The sequence below is a fragment of the Ruditapes philippinarum genome, unplaced genomic scaffold (assembly GCF_026571515.1).
Source record: "Ruditapes philippinarum isolate M1 unplaced genomic scaffold, ASM2657151v2 ctg740_1_1_1_1, whole genome shotgun sequence".
In the NCBI taxonomy this organism is placed as follows: Eukaryota; Metazoa; Mollusca; class Bivalvia; order Venerida; family Veneridae; genus Ruditapes; species Ruditapes philippinarum.
Window position 1 is genome coordinate 104795 of NW_026859466.1, and position 17108 is coordinate 121902.

General features: G+C 31.8%; 1 protein-coding gene across 7 annotated transcripts in view; it reads right to left on the reverse strand.

Annotated features, from left to right (window-relative positions):
- Window positions 1–17108, reverse strand: part of LOC132756610 (eyes absent homolog 1-like) — a 78925-nt gene that overhangs the window by 23837 nt on the left and 37980 nt on the right. For 6 of the 7 annotated variants that reach the window (XM_060747734.1, XM_060747731.1, XM_060747732.1 and 3 more), the window contains 7 exons: window positions 16547–16821; window positions 14426–14506; window positions 13851–13918; window positions 11531–11693; window positions 10149–10205; window positions 952–1011; window positions 467–621 (listed from right to left, as the gene is read on the reverse strand). In XM_060747734.1, coding sequence (XP_060603717.1) covers window positions 467–621; window positions 952–1011; window positions 10149–10205; window positions 11531–11693; window positions 13851–13918; window positions 14426–14506; window positions 16547–16821 — 859 coding nt within the window. The remainder of the gene's footprint in view (window positions 1–466; window positions 622–951; window positions 1012–10148; window positions 10206–11530; window positions 11694–13850; window positions 13919–14425; window positions 14507–16546; window positions 16822–17108) is intronic. The other variant, XM_060747728.1, reaches the window with a different exon arrangement.

Consider the following 17108-nt stretch of genomic DNA (forward strand, 5'->3'; position numbering starts at 1 on the left):
CTACTAGACAATAAACACACAAGGTAAAGGAATTCATATTTTCAATAAATTTGTTTAGTCTTCATGAAACCCGACAACCACAAAGGCTAATCCATCTTCTCAAATGAAAGGCCCTCAAAACAAACAGAAAATTTTTAAATACAACCTTTTATAATTACATAATAATCTAAAATAAAAGACTTAGTTTTCCGAAACACACACAACAATATATATTATTGCAAGCAGTGTAAAGAAAGGGTTTTTCCCCTTCAAATGCAATGCCAAATTCATACACTAATTATCATACATTTACTACACAATTTGCCTTTGATGTGTGTGACCAGACTCAAAACTGATGGGAGCTCAATTTTTATACTGTATTTTCAAAATTAAAACCCTTTAACTTTAAATGGACTGTTCCAAATTTAAAGCAAGGGCCGACCCATTATACAAATTCTGCCGGTTAAAGGTTAAAAAACAAACGTACCTTTCCATATCTTTGAGCATAGGACCCCGTTAACAGTGAGTGGAAAATAATTATAGTTTCATCTAGATCCCATATAAATACACGTTCTAAATCCGACTCGGGACTCGGTGAAGGATTCTGCCGCCGACCTTGCCTATTTTTACTTCCTTTTTGTCCTGAAAAAATAAAACGAAAATAATTCTTTTACTAGACCATCAATTATAATTACGGTAAGTAACTCAATTAAAAATATGAATATTCTTTATTAGACTATCTTTTAAAATTAAGTTATTCAATTAAAAATAATATGTATTTTTTGTTAACTATCAATCTAAGTTAACAACAAAGTATGTTGGAAATTTGACTTTGGAATGATAATATAAAAGTATCAAAAGATGATGGATGTTTCCTGCAACAGTAAATCTAGAAAATTGCCTATTACTAATAACAGTGTGAGTATCACTTTAAACTAAACAAAAAGAATCATATGAATATATAATACATACTAGCTCTATCTAAAGGGGGTGAAGGACTTGTAGGTATGGTATACTGACCGCCACTATCACCTGAAAATATACAAATATATATAAATAATTAAAACACAAAAAATATAATCTCTTATAAAATAATGGTAAAAGTTCTGAAAATTCTAAAAGAAAAAAAATTTCATATAAAAATGAAAATGATAATTTTTAGGTATTTGTCATCACAAAATTTATATTTCGTCATAAGTAACCCTCCCACTTTTAGCGGGAGACTTCCACTTTCTGCAGCCATATTTTCAAAGATTTTTCTTAAAATAAGGGGTATTTTCACAAATTAAAGAAATCTCCCTATTTTTGATGTCAGAACTTCCTTCTTTGTTTATTGCAAATTCTAAAATCTCCCTCTTTTTGAAGAAAAATCTCCCACTTGATCATCGAAAAAGTTCACATGTATGTATTTCGAGGATACATAATTTTTTTAATTTGACCAGGGTTATCAATAATTTCAGATCAGTTTTTTTTAAGGAGCATTATGACTGAAATTTATTGAAGCACGTTTATATTAGAAAGTCGTATTAATATTTCACATTTTATTTGCATGAAATAAAATATCATAATTATGTCATTTGATATTGAATTTACATATTTATTGATTGATAAACAATTTTATAAAATACAACATGCCTAAGGAAACCCTGCAATGTTAATTAAGATGCCTAAAAATTATTTGCTTTCTATTTATTGCACCCCCCCTCCACTCCCCCCCCCCCCCCCCAATAAAAAAAAAAAAATATATATAATTATATATATAGGTCCGCTGCATACAGTATATCTACGTGATACGATTACCGATATATAAAAAAATTTATATATATATATTGCAAAAGCTTTATTAAATAATGTTTTAAAACTCAAAATAAAAAGAAAATTAAAAAAAAAAATTGTCTTTTTTTCTGAATATAAATATAAAAGTAATATAATTAAAAATGCTATTTTGAATTTGCCGTAACTTTCGGTTACTTTCGGCCTTATCGTTCTTTCTCAGCAGCATTTATACAAATATAATTCAGACAAAACAATTGAAGCGACGTAATGTAAATATATATAAATAAAGATCATAAAATTCAATATGATCATGAAATAATAATATCTATTCAAATCGGTAATCTAAACATCAATAACAATTAACATATGATGTAATTTTTTTTAGTTCATTTTTTTTTCGCTAAAACATCTACCCCCAACTTGTAAGAGACATCTCAACTTTCACATCAACGTTGTAAATTAGAAAACTAATTAACTATGTAAAACTGTATTATTCTGGTAAAATCTGTAATCAAATTCTGTAATCAGGCCTTGAATCTAATCTACATGCAAATCTGCATTAATCCCCTGAATCAAGTGGTAGGAATTACTTAATATACCATAACATACAGTCTTTCGGTAACTTTCTAAAATATCACCAAATAACACTGATTTTGGCGATAAAATTTAAGAAATGAAATAGAAGATCCCTGCCATTCAAGCGGAAAAACGTTCTCACGAGATATTATTAGTGATATGCAACTTTTTTACAATGATATAAGTAATATGACCACGCTTTCAAACTCCAAGTCAGGAGAGCTGACAATAGGGAAGGTAACTCTAGTCAGCTATTATTTTCTGGGTCTCTGGTCATCAAAATGAATTGCGCGACCCAAGATGGGTGGGTAGCGTGACGCGATTATGTTAATTGGAAACAGTGGATTAATTGCAGGTGTTTAAAAGGTCAAAACTACACAAATACAGACAAAAACTAAAACATCCTTGCGTGACTTGAAACTGCAGTACAGAATAAAATATCATTATAGTATTTCAAACCGTTTTACAAATTGTACAAAATTTGGGGAATGTCTCTTAAGCCGAAAATACCATCGAAGTAAAGATGTTTTCATCGCTTAATCTCTTCATAACTTTGTTTAAAAAAAAAAACTAAAAAAAAACATATTTCTTTTTTCCTCGAGAATCATGCTATTTTTCAACTTGTAGACATAAATATTTAAGATTCTTTTTTACAACAACGTTTTTTTGTACGTTTATCATTAGTGAAAGAAGGGAAAACAAACTTTTCCTTCAAGAATCAGCGCCCACTGGGGCGACAGTGTCAAACTCAATGTTCGCAATAAAGCCCCTTACTGCTTGACACCCATTAAATCAGGAAAATATATTTCAAAATTATTTTAATGCTTTGTCCACATTGTCATCTGTCTATGTCAGTTGTACATTTAACACAGTTTTTGCAATGTCACCTTTATGATAAAATTTATCGTTTCTGGATGTAATCCATTTTTATAAGAATACAGAGTCAGTGGTTATCAATTAGTACATGCCACGATAATCCTTTACAAAAATTGATAATTTGATAAATTATACATCACGATTTTTGAAGATTTACTTTAGTGAAATATAAGAGAATTTTTTTCACCCTTTCGCACCTTAAGACATTTTTATTAATGAGTAAACTATCTACCAATAAATACTTATCAAAAAAATGCCCTAAACTTTCCTTATTTACAGTAACGGAGAGAGAAAAAAAATTCTTCTGAAAAAAAAATATGAAAGGATTTGACAAATTTGTTTTTAATGGGGATACAGTGAAAAATATTAAGCGAGTTTTAAAAGGATTAAAATATTATCATTGAAAACTTGACATATATATATATTAAACATTCTGGCCCTGTCACACTTATGGCAATAATAAATTGCTAACTCTGATCTCTCCTATATTTGTCCAAAATAAATTTTGTTTTGATGCTAAAACATTTTTATCTTGTGATGGAAATTTAATGCTTTTTGGTATCAAATTGACTCCTTTGGGTTTAAAAAAATATCTCATAGTGTTGTTAGGGAATACACAGTGCTTAACTTAAAAAAAAAATCATAAAAATTAAAAAAAAAAAAGATAAAAAAATTTATTAAATTGAAAAAACAATATTGAAAGAACTAATGAATTTTATTTTTAAAGAATGTCCAGTAGCGCATACTGATAATTTTATTCTGTTTTGTGGCATTTTTATATTCCGTAATGTTCCCTATAACTGGGATAAAGGAACTTTGATACATATCCCATAGTTCCTCTTTTTTTAAAGTCTATAAAAGCCAAACATATTTAAGATCAAAATCTGTTGCAAAAATTTTAATGCTGACATATTTATGGCCGTGCAAATAAATGTAGCTATTCACAAATCGGAATGGCCAGAAATTTATAGTCAATGAAATTTAACCATTTCATCATTAAGAGGTCATTTCAAAAATTTTAAGTTATTTTTTATAAGTTTTAAGATGGTAAATCGTGTGACAGTTCACATAACCCTGACAAAATTTACGGCTTTTTTAAAAGATTATACTCAGATTTTTTATCTGAATAAAAGAAATTTTACGATAAAGATAGAGAAATGGAGTATGTTTGACTCAAGTTGCATCTGTATATACGTGAAAATATTAAATGATAACGCATCTAAATGGAACAATGTTTATAAAAAAAAACAACCCTTTTACTATACAATTGTCACATTCTATCACGATCATATATAATATTATGGCCATATTTTTTACTAAGTTTTTTCATTATCCCCCCTCGGGGCCTTCCGATCCCCCACCACACACATTCTCCAACCTTTCCGAAAAAATATTTCACTCCGCTGACTTCTTTGCATGAAAAAAGTAAATAAACACACTATTTTTCTCACATTTTCTTTTTTTCGAACTAGAAGTGAAAATTTAAAATACATCATCAAGAATAATAACATGGTACGGACTGCCAGGGTACAAAACAATATGCGCCACAGGTGAATTTAAGTGTTTTATCCGAATAAATCACACAATTCCTTTCACACAGTGACGTTTTTAACATTCCTGGTGGCTGGGCCACGTTGAATTTTGAAGATTTATAACACCTGGGTTTAACAGGCTTAATTTGGGAGTGTCTCTTCGCTACAACAATGGCCTATTGTCAATATGAAGTTATTACGCTTGTCCGTTCTTAGTTGGTCTTATACGTACAATTATATGTACTATAACCGCTTGGCACCCCTCATCCCCGCACAATTTGTGTCCTCAGATGACCGAACCCTATGTACTTTTCAATATACATTAAATATATAGCAAAAACATGTACTAATATTACGATAAATGCAGACAACGGTTTACATACTTGTTCTTAGCGATAAAGAATTACTAGTACTTTTTGATAAAGAATTACTTGTACATATTGATAAAGAATTACTTGTACTTTTTGATAAAGAATTACTTGTATATATTGATAAAGAATTACTTGTACTTATTGATAAAGAATTACTTAGAATTTCTAAAATGCAAGCATTAATACTGATGAACATACATGTATTAAAATTGTTAAAAAATTTCCGAAAGAAAGAAAAAAAAAATTAAAAGCAACATATGGCCGTGAGCTGAAGTAAATTGCAATTCCCTAAACAAAACCATATAATCAAAATACCCCTTTTGTAGGGATAACGAAATAATGGTTAATTATTTCCTAATTTTGTCTCCCATTGAATTGCACAAATCGTGCACACAAAAGCTCGAATTTCAAATTAAAACTGGCAAAGTCTAGCATTAAATCAACAAGCTTCTGAAAATCATGCTTAAAAAGGCATTACTGTTACACGGAAAGATGCTGAGTCATTCTAGACATAATTATTTTATGTTTCTCTTCGCAAAAATTGTGTCAACATTTCTGATGTCTTCTAATTAATATCTCTCAAAAATGACAGAACATAAAAAAAACCAAAAAAATATTAGTTTTGTTGTTTCTCTAAATTTTTTACAAAATCAATGAATATTTCAGTATGTTTTTCTTTCCATTTATCTTCAAACATCTTACTGGGTTTAAAACTTTTACAACAAATCGAAAGTTACAAGAGATTATTGATAGAATTCTAAATGTTGCCCATTCAATTTTCTATCTATCATATAATGACATAGCAATCCAAACAGTGGCTACCTATTAAGATTTTTATTATTGCAAATAGCTCTTAAAAAATCATGCAAAAACCATAAATACACCCCAACTCTACAAGTGTAAGCATTTGCTTGATTTTTACATTTTACTTTGAATTATTAAAATCATTACTATTAACCCGAAAAACAAAAGAACCAGGAAAAAATCCATACAATAAGCACCAACACAAAAGAAAATTAAAAATCTGGGTAGATCTCTTTTATTTAAAATAATATCGTAGTCACCTCTTGCTGGTTAAATTAATCATTTGAATACGCGAATCATTATTAACATGGACACATATTCAATATCGTGGACCATTATGTGCGTGCAAACAATTCTCCACTCGTTCCCTGAAAATCCTAAACAATAAATCACTAAAACGTGAACAAATGATAAAAAATTCATTTCCCAAATACTGAACAATTTTTCAAATCTTATGACAGATTATTGTAGCGGGGGCTTTTCAAGTTTTAATGATAAAGTATCAGTCGAGCTTATGCGTAACTTAACATAAACCAATATTAACTTCTATAGTTTTTTTCCCTCCGTTATATGCGCGGCCCTTTGTGCGGAATTTATTTTGTATTGTGAATTTTCTCTTTGTGTTTTTTAATACTTTATCACAAGATAAAAGGCCCTATACATAACACATGCAACATTTTATAGGAGATTTCCAACATCAAAGCAACGTGCACCATTAGTGTTTTATCTACCATAGAATATATGTGTAGCAGAAAATTCTCCGATGTCTCTATAAGCGCAAAAATGTCCTTAGTGACCTTTCCGCACACAAATCCATTATTTGCGCAATTTCAAAACTTTGAAACAAACAAATTTTAAGGTAAACATAACATGTATGCTACTACTCTGGAAATTATTAATGAGTTTTTCTATGATTGTTGAATTATTAACTTCCAAAGAGGGGGTAAACAAAGGGAAAAACAAACAAAATACAAGACTGATGAAACTGCTCTCACACAGTACAAAACAAGAAAAACGAGTACGCAACACCATTGACAGCAGACTCCATGACAATAAAGAATGCTAAAAATTGTTTGCAACAACATATACAACTGGTTTTCATATACCATAATTGACCTATACCCTGTGAAACTTGCATAATGGAATAATCCTGCTTTAATTGGAACTGGACATTTCAATATTAAGCTGCCAGCAGCATTGACACTATACTGACTGTGTATTCAACAAGTTTAGTGTCACAATAAATAAGAAAAACTTGACAGAAAAAGAAGGTTTTAACAATGCTTAAGGAGATAAAATTAATATACTCTTTAAAATAAACAGAAACATCAAAATAATTCCTAAAGAAGAATGTGAAGCTTTCAAATCGCACCCGCTCTAAGAATCCGACCCTACATGATACACGTGCAGCTTCATAGTGTGTCGCTAACCACTATAGAATACACTGTAAAAATGCTAAATTTAGCCAACAAATAGATCAAAGTTTTAAGGTATTGACAAACTACACCATCAAACCATTTAAGAGAAGAAAGTTTGTGGCCGTTGAAAATGAATCATTTCTCATTCAGCCTTTATGTATTCTCTTCGCCATAACAATAAACAAAACACAGCTCGACAGCCATTTCAATTTGTGAATGTCAATCAATAAGATTATACGGAGATATTGGTGCTAGGGTTTGCTAGATTCTCTCATTTACAGACACTTTGACAGCCTATCTGGTCGTAATGGCAGATTTATACATACAAACATTTTCTACAAGTCAATAAGCACCCCAGCATTTTACCATTTTACGAAGAAGAAGTCTCCCTGTCATGGGGAAATCCATTATTCCGTTCCAGCAGAAAATGGGAAAACCGCTACAATGTGCAGTAATAGAGGAAATGGAATTAAGACATCCAATTTTAGTCACTTTGGAATTCATCTTATAGAATATCTCCGAGCAGTTCATAAAATGTCTGACAGTCGGCGATTGCTGACGTGTGAGAGACTGGTTCTAAACTGTGGTATAATAAAGATGACAAATTCGGAATTGCATATCTTATACCGAACGACGGACAAAATACTTCTTGCGTCATAAACATTATGGAATTTAATACGAAACATAGAAGAATTCTAACAAATTTTATCAAACGTTTTATACAGGTGAAATATAAAGATTAATATGGCATCTGAGAAATACTGGGAGTTACTGTTGAAGAAAGAAGCGTCAAGCTGAACTATTGTGACGTTGGACGTATACAAAGATACGGTCAATGGGATGACAAACTATATTCAGCTGACTGCCATCAAATATAAATACCTTAACTGGCCACCTGTACTAAGTCAATGTTCACATCGGGACCTTGTCACAGAAATAATAACAGCTTGAGCCACCATAATTATATTTAATCATCATAAACCCTGGTTTCCAACTCCAGTGAGTGCAAATGAAAAATTTTCACCATATAATCAAAGATGATTATTTCTGACAATGGACATAAATAACACACCTTTAATAAAGAACTACCTGCTTTAACAGAACATTATGGCCAAATTAACTCTAAAAGGATGTGAATTTTGTTAGTCCTTGAAGCAATTAACATAACGTTCATTAAAATTATAGAAGCTTAATTGCCTTTACTTCGTCTCCTGTAAAACTGCACTCTTTCTCTCCGCGAACAATCCAAATATATTATAATTATCGGGTATATGGACAAAAATATTGATATATAAGAAAGGAATCTCCAGTCAAATTGCTATAAATGGTTGCCGGCCATGATTATATACAATAACCAGTTAGAAAAGGTCGCACCATGAATGAAAATACGTTTTAAGATTGTTTATGGAACACATTAACGAAAATTTTGACAATTTATTTCGTAAAATGTCTTGAATCATGCGAGGCCACCTATAAAAAGTGCAAAAGTCGTCAATTATATTTGTCATACAGGCGAAGTCTTGACTGCAATACTAAATGCACGTCAAGGAGAATGAACTGTACATTTTTTTCCCCCCATTGATTAGATGTTTATGCTTGTCAAATATAATTTTGAAATCATGACAAAAAGGCATACAGACCAATCCCTTTCCTAATTCAACAAAAAATAAATTTGACACAAAATAAGACATATATAACATTCATATATATGTAAGTTACAAAACAAAGACTGCAAACTTTGAAAAGCAAAAGCATTTGGGTCATTGTGTTTGTTTGGTTTAAACTTTCTCACCTGACCCAAAGTGACCTGTGGTCATAAACCAAGCTGGACATCCCTGTTGCAGCTAATACAATTCTTCTCTCTCCACAAATTTTTATGACCAGACCTAATTTGTGTGTAAATTTTCTCTCAATTTCCTATGACATTAACTTGTCGAAAAGTGCACATGAGGACACTGGTCAAAGGATAGGGCTGTCATAAACATGCCTGGTCACTGGTGGATCACACTTGACCTCAGCGGTCAATCTTGACCTTACCGACCTCTAAATGAAAGAGCTGGTCAGTTCCCAGGGTCACATGTTTGTAATTTATTTTGCACATGCTATTGTAAAACAGATATTTGATTTATATTAAAGGCTTTACTTTAGACAACATCATGAATTTTCCACTTCATTTCTCTCCAATGAATGCACTTTCAAAATCCATCGGCGGACTATGACACACTTTTGACAAATCTAATCGGACAATCATTTCCTGACCCATATGTGCTTTGCTTGCAAAACAAATCTAAGATTATTGATAACAACTGCATATAAGATATGATATGATAAATTAAAGAAATACTGTTTGCTCCATAGACTACAAGAAAATATGTGTTCAGTAAGCAACTTTCAATGCATGAAGATAGCTCTATAGAAAACTAGGCCATACTGTCACATGTAAAAAACTAGAATGCACAACACGAATAAAATAAAAAACATTGTCAAATACTCATTCTTTATAAGTCTTTGAATAAGAAACCCCGGAATCAATGTACAGTCAATTTAAATTTTTAGAATTCATTTACAACAGTCTATGTAAATAAGCTTTGCACGCAATAACAGGCAAAGAGCAATGTAGGGTTCACATACTCCAGCTAGCAGATTTTAGTTTGCAAAAACAGAGTATCAGTAGAAAAAGTGTTTTTTTTTCAAACCAACTTAGGTGAAAGTAAATAATGAGAGGTACAACACAATCAAATCAGCGAGTGGGACATGTACAGGGTGTGGTATATATATTGAACAGGGTTTAAAATACATGACAATGTTCACCCTACCTGTAGAATTGGAGGGTGACTGTAGATCCATATGTGAGCCCTGTACGCTACTAGTAGCTGAAGATATACAAAATAACCATGGTTTACAGCTACTTATTTCTTATATCTACACAGTGGTTTAACATGTGTAGTCAATCTAACACGTGTATTCAATGTACACAGTAAATCTAACACATGTATTGTAATCAATGTGCACAGCCATTATCCAACACATGTTATCATTAGAAATAGCTTTGTACAGGAGTTGTTACTGTCACATTCAAGCCATCACAAATTATAATTGTGACATAAACTTTAGACCCTCTTTGTGCTTGTGCAAGACTTGGTACAGCGACATTTAAGCTATCTTTGTGTTTGTGCAAGACTTGGTCCAGCGACATTTAAGCTATCATTGTGTTTGTGCAAGAATTGTCTTGTGACAGTTAACCATCTCTGTGTTTGTGCAAGAATTGTCATTGTGATATTTAAGCCATCTTCATTTGTGTACATGAATTGTAACTGTGCCATACAGCCAGCCTTGTTTGTGTTTGTATTTGAAACATTCTTACTGCCTTAACTTGGTCAGACTTTAAAGACTTCCTTTTCAACAAACAAGGCAAGGCAAACATATTTTGCCACCCTTTTTTTTATAAAATTTCTTCTCTATTCTGTTAACAATGTTTGACTGATTCAATCCTCTTAAGTACGTTTGACTGATTAAATACTCTTAACTATGTTTGACTGGTTCAATTCTCTTAAATATGTTTGACTGGTTTAATTCTCTTAACTATGTTTGGTTCAATTCTATGTTCGACTGGTTCAATCCTTTTAACTATGTTTGACTGATTCAATTTTCTTAACTATGTTTGACTGATTCATTTCTCTTAACTATGTTTGACTGGTTTAATTCTCTTAAATATGTTTGACTGGTTCAATTCTCTTAACTATGTTTGGTTCAATTCTATGTTCGACTGGTTCAATCCTTTTAACTATGTTTGACTGATTCAATTCTCTTAACTATGTTTGACTGGTTCATTTCTCTAAACTATGTTTGACTGGTTAGCAAGTGTATTGTGATGTTAAGTATATTATACAACATACAGACACAAATGAAACAAACTACAGTCAAACTTGTCCCCAAAAGACCAGCCTATAAAAGTCAAAGAAAGTGATCTTTGTTTATAGTAAGCCTCTCAAACATGGTAATTCTGTGTTGTTTTTGTTAAATAGACAAATCAAAATGCTGGTCGTTAAATAAATGTTATACTGTGATTTTTTTTACACGAAAGGGGAAATAAACAGATGATTGAGATTCTGTGGTCTTTTTCTAGGGCTGGTCTGTATGCTATCACAGGTTTGACTGTATATTACTATCAATGAATAAGGAAAGAGATACTACTCACCAGTGGCCATGTTTGCTGGGGGTAGATCTAACACATATGTTTGGGAGTTGTTGGAAGGCACAGCTGTTGTGGTCCCTGAGAGGGTTGTCGGAACATACTGGTAAGGGTAGTAGGCGTTCGCTGCTGCGTTACTGTACTGGCTGTAGTAACTGTCTATAGTTGCCTGTATATATACAACAAAATACACATACTTTTGTAAAATGTATGTCGAAAGTAACGAAAGTTAAACACATATAATGGAATGACTTAGCATTCATTTTTAATTGTTTTACATAGATAATTAATGATTATATGTTTTCTTACAAAACAGTAATATTAAGAATATTAATAAGAATATATTATGAAAATTCTTTCTTGAATAGTTTTCGGGAAAAAGAAAAAAAAAACGAAAAAAACCACAAAAAAACAGATAAGGCTATATTTTTCATTGTTCTCTGTGATTAAATAGCAGTTAATGATTGAAATATCTCATAGACAACATAGCTAAATACGTGTAGCCGCTGGATTGTGATCTATCTACTGATTATAAATTTCTTTACTGATGATAAATATCAGAAACTATTAACAAGCTGTCAAGAAGTGATTTTTTCTGGGGAAAATTGAAAGTCTTCATATAGAATTTGACAATATAATTCTCGTCTTATCATTAACAGATTCACGTACGGTCTCGCTAACTGATGGAGAAGCTGCCCCCTTGAGTGAAATCTGCCGTCAAAAAACAAACTTAGACTCTCTGGCAAGCGGTAATTTAATTGAATGGGGGATTATTTCCTTTAACAGATGATAAAATTTAAATAATTGATTTCCGTGATTTTGTTCTCTCTTAAGTTTCGGTCCATGAAACCATTTTATGGTCTACGCAGTGTGTTAAATTGCCCAAAGCAGTTATGGGCCATGATCGCCAATTTTTATGGGGATTAACTAAAAATGTCCTATTGTGAAAAATCATGCTAAACGCATAGCGTAAAATACCGCTCAATTTTATATTAATGATAATACAAATTTATCGCAAGCCTCCGGCAACTAGCGTGAAATTAAAGAAAATAGTTTTTAACAACACATCATGATCATAAAATTTTATACGAATATTAAAATGATAAATTTAAAATCAATTTCCCTCTCTGATACATTTTCGTTCAAAATAGTTATTTTGAAAATTTACAACTCATAGATTTTAAATAAGTTTCCGAGTGTTATTGAAATAAACTGAATTTTCCTCTCTCTTTTTTATTATTACTTATAACTTCCTTATGATGACCTAAGTTCAGATGACAAAGTTAAGAAATCGTAAAAATTCTGCGAACAAAACAGTTTCATTTAAATTTCTTACAAAAATGTACAATACACTTAAGCTGTTTTCCATTTTCCTTATATAAAACAGGACATAGTTTAGTTTTTGGGCGTGCAAAAAAACTGTAAAATCATTGTCCTTTTCATCAAAATCAAAGTTATATTACAGATTTAAAGTAACAATAACTTCCTAAAATGATTTTATTTTTGTCATTTTCTTATACAATGCTTTAAACCAAAGATGCTAAAGTAGCCATTTTTTATTCGCTCTCATTTTTTATCAAAAACAAATCATGTTAAACATATGGATTTGTTAGACTTTGAGGTAAATGACATCATGAACAATAAAGCTGTGATGTTTCACACTCAACAGCGAGGGGGGTTGTGACGGTAACAAAGGTTTAAACCACAAAAGCTATAAATACCAATGATCGGTAAGTAAGTGACCCACAAATCATATGTGCCAGCTCACGATGAATGTCACTTTCCCGTCATGGTAGATGTGATATTTCACGACATGTGGGGTGACATTCAATTCTTATTCTCTAATGGCTTGCATAATTTCAGTGACACTAGATAATCAATTGATTTATGTAGTATTACTCATAACAAATTCATCAGAATCTCTGCTTGAATTTTAATGGTCCATCTGTATTAGGTAATTAGGTATTAATACAATTCTATACATATCTAGAAAATGCAAAATTTCAAAAAATGTCACAAAATACCTTGTACAGCTACAATATTGTGGTCGATTTTTTTTTACTGGAGTCAATATTTTGAACCTATTAGTGTGGTAGATAATTATACCATGGGGTTGGTGTGGTAGATATACCATGGGGTTGGTGTGATAGATATAACATTGGGGAACTATCGTAACTAAGGGAGGATCAAGAGTGTGGAGGGTAGGTCCTCTTTCACCAAATGAGGTTTTGGTCACAAAGGGTTTGTGGCAAAATGTTTCCAAGTCAGCAGCCTCAACCACTTAGCCCAGTAAAGTCCTGAATACAAGTAATGGTGAAATATTAACCTGTTGTTGTGGTGAATACACTGATGACGATGTTGTGCTGTTTCCAGTACCAGGAAATGAACCAGGACCTGCAAAAAATAAATAATAATCTTATAAATACACTGACAGGGTAAAACCTAATATGATAACATACAATAAATTTAACAGACAACCCTGTTAAGTAATAAGAAATGTGTCCATACAACTCAGGGGCTATCACTTTCCACTGCTTTGTCAGTCTATGGATGGACAATGTGATGGACAAGGGCAAATCTATATCCCTGCACAGCCCCCCAACCCCCAGAGGGGCATAAAAATGAAATTCAATTACGTTATGTTGAAAAATAATGTAGAATTCCCAAGTTCTATCAATGAACATATTAAACAATAATCACTGACTGTTACCTCTTATTTAATATTATTGTATGCATAATGCTAAACTTCACTTTAGAACCAGTTATGTAAAAATTCCAGAGATTCTATATGCATGAATAAACTATAATTTATTACAAATTAAGTTACTTATGTTTTAATTCTAGTTTCAGATTCTTGACCTTATTGAAAGGCTTTCAATCTAGTAAATCAAAACCACTCACTATAAGGAAAGCCTGCTTGCCCTGCCTGGGTAAAGTTTGCCCCATATCCTGGGTACTGTGGGTTCATTTTAATGGACTTGACTGAAAATAAAAACAAAAACAAACAATATTAACCGAATGACTTCAACAATGACTTTAAAACAACTTCCTTTCTCTCCCTGCCACTCAGATTATAACCTGGATATAGTAAAGAAAAAAGAAGCTTTCTTGGAAAATTTAGACATCATAGTAGGGTTTGAAAAGCTTTCCAATCTATTATGTTAAGACAAGAAATAAAGCATAGCGATTCCCTACAGACTTGTAGAAGGTTTTTATACTTAGACTTAATGCTGATTAATTCTCGTATTCGTGATTTTACAACCATGCATTGACTTTCCATATTCAGTGATGGAATAAATATGACAGGTAATATATATATTCAACGACTCTGTCGACAGCGACAACAATAACGATACGATTTGTTTCGAAAAACAGTTGTTAATCAAAATATCAAACTATTAATCATTTCGAAATTTTATTTTTTTTAATTTTTTTTTTTTTCTGAAAATATTGTATAAGGATACTGTTATCATCTGACGATACATCTTCAAATTTTACGAATATTACGAAATGTAACTAATTATCTGCATATCCCCTCTCGTTATATCTGAAACATTTTAATTATGTCACAATCATATAGTACATTAATCATAAATCAAGTTGCAAACATAAATCATGTGTTGTTTTCTTTGTAATTCTAATTCATTAATCATTTATGATAGGTCAGTAACATGTAAACTTTCGAAATTCTAATTTTCTCTATATATGCTGTGCGTGTACAGCACTGTACCGGCTTCTTACTCTATTTCCCTTTCCGTAAATGACAGTTTTCTAATTTGCATAATTTTCTTGGTTGCCATCTATTTACAAATTAGTAAAGGTATTGAATAAAAAAAACTGTATTACCCTTTTTTTTCTTTTTAAACAATTTATGACATTAAAGGCCTTTATCATTCTAAACCACACATAATGTCTATTTATTCTATTCATGGGGCATTCAACGGCAATTTTCAATAACCCAACTGTGCTAGGTACCCATATTAAAATCAACAATTCTACCCTCCATGTGCCTATTACAAAATCTATTCAATCTTTGTGGTACCAATGCCAATTTCAGTGATTGATCATTTCATCCCAGCTTCTACGATTTTATCTCCTAACTCATTTCATAGCGCAACAATACCTGTCAGCCATTTTAATTGACAGCAGTTTAAGCCTCTAAGGGAAACTTTAATTTATCCTAAAAGTTTACAAAGAAATTGATTTTTATTTGACAAAGAATTGCAATTTATTTGATAATCACCAAAAACTATCTACACTTTTTATACAGAATCCCTCCGCATGAAAAAGTAGTTCCCTCCAGTTATAACTAGTCAAGCTGTGCGTACATCCATATATCTTTCAATACGATTATTGTCCCGGCACGATTTAGTGTCATTTTTTAACATTACATTTTTTATTCTACTCAATAATTATGTGCTTTTCAATATTAAAGATACAGTTTTATATTTTATGTACGTTCCAGCAACATGTCACATTTACCGGGTATTATTCACGTCATATTGTGATATAACATAAATCTAACAGATCATATCAAATCTGTACACTTAATTCATAATTTATATACAAAGAGCATGTCACAGCATATAACAGCATTTTACTTTTTTCAGGTAAACAGTACTTTAATATATAAAGATCATTTTACTTTTCTGAGATTAACTGTTCTTTAATATATAAACATAGACCATGTCACATTATATAGTAGTCTTTAACTTTTCTGAGATAAACTGTTCTTTAATATACAAAGACCATGTCACAGCATATCACATTTTTTTTTTCATTTTCTATGATAATCTGTACTTTATAAGATGATTCATTTTTAAGTGACGTTCCATAAGCTTGATGGATAGCTCCCTCCCATGAAAAAATCCGAAGTAACCTTGTGGGTTATGAACCTAAGGTAGTGACGGGCAAGTGGTTTGAAGTCAACGACCTTAACCACTCCGCCACTGACATCTCTGTCATGAATTACTTCAAGAATGAGAAAGATAACTGTTAACAAACTAGTACAAGTCGACTTACTGTCTGCAGATGATTGGTATGGAGGTATATAACTCTGGGCAGTGGGACTGTTATAAAATGCCCCAAACTGCGCAGCCGCATTCTGACTGTACGCCTGCATCGTGGTGGGTGTTTCACTATTGATACCGTCGGTTTCACTTGTAGCCGAAGCCGAGGGTGTAGCGTTTGTTTCTGAGGTACCTTCGTTGGCTGTTTCTGATGATGACGATGATGATGATGCCGCTCCTTCACTCGTAGGAACTTGAACAATATGTGGGTAAGCTACGGCTCTGGAACTGCAAACAAGCGAGAGAGAAAAAAATATAGTCAATTTATATACAAACTTCCACTAACTGGGGATTACATCAGACATTTATACAAAGTATATATTACTGCTTTTGAAACTAGATCTACATGTATACCTTGATTTTCTCCCATTTTAAAACTATTTCAAAAGCATTGTGCATTGGTTTTTTTGGTTTTTTACTGTTTGTTTTTGTTGCTTTTTGTAGGGTTTTTTTTATGGCAGGGAGTGGGGGTTGGGTTTGGGGCATTTGAATTCATTCAGCTTATCAAGTACATC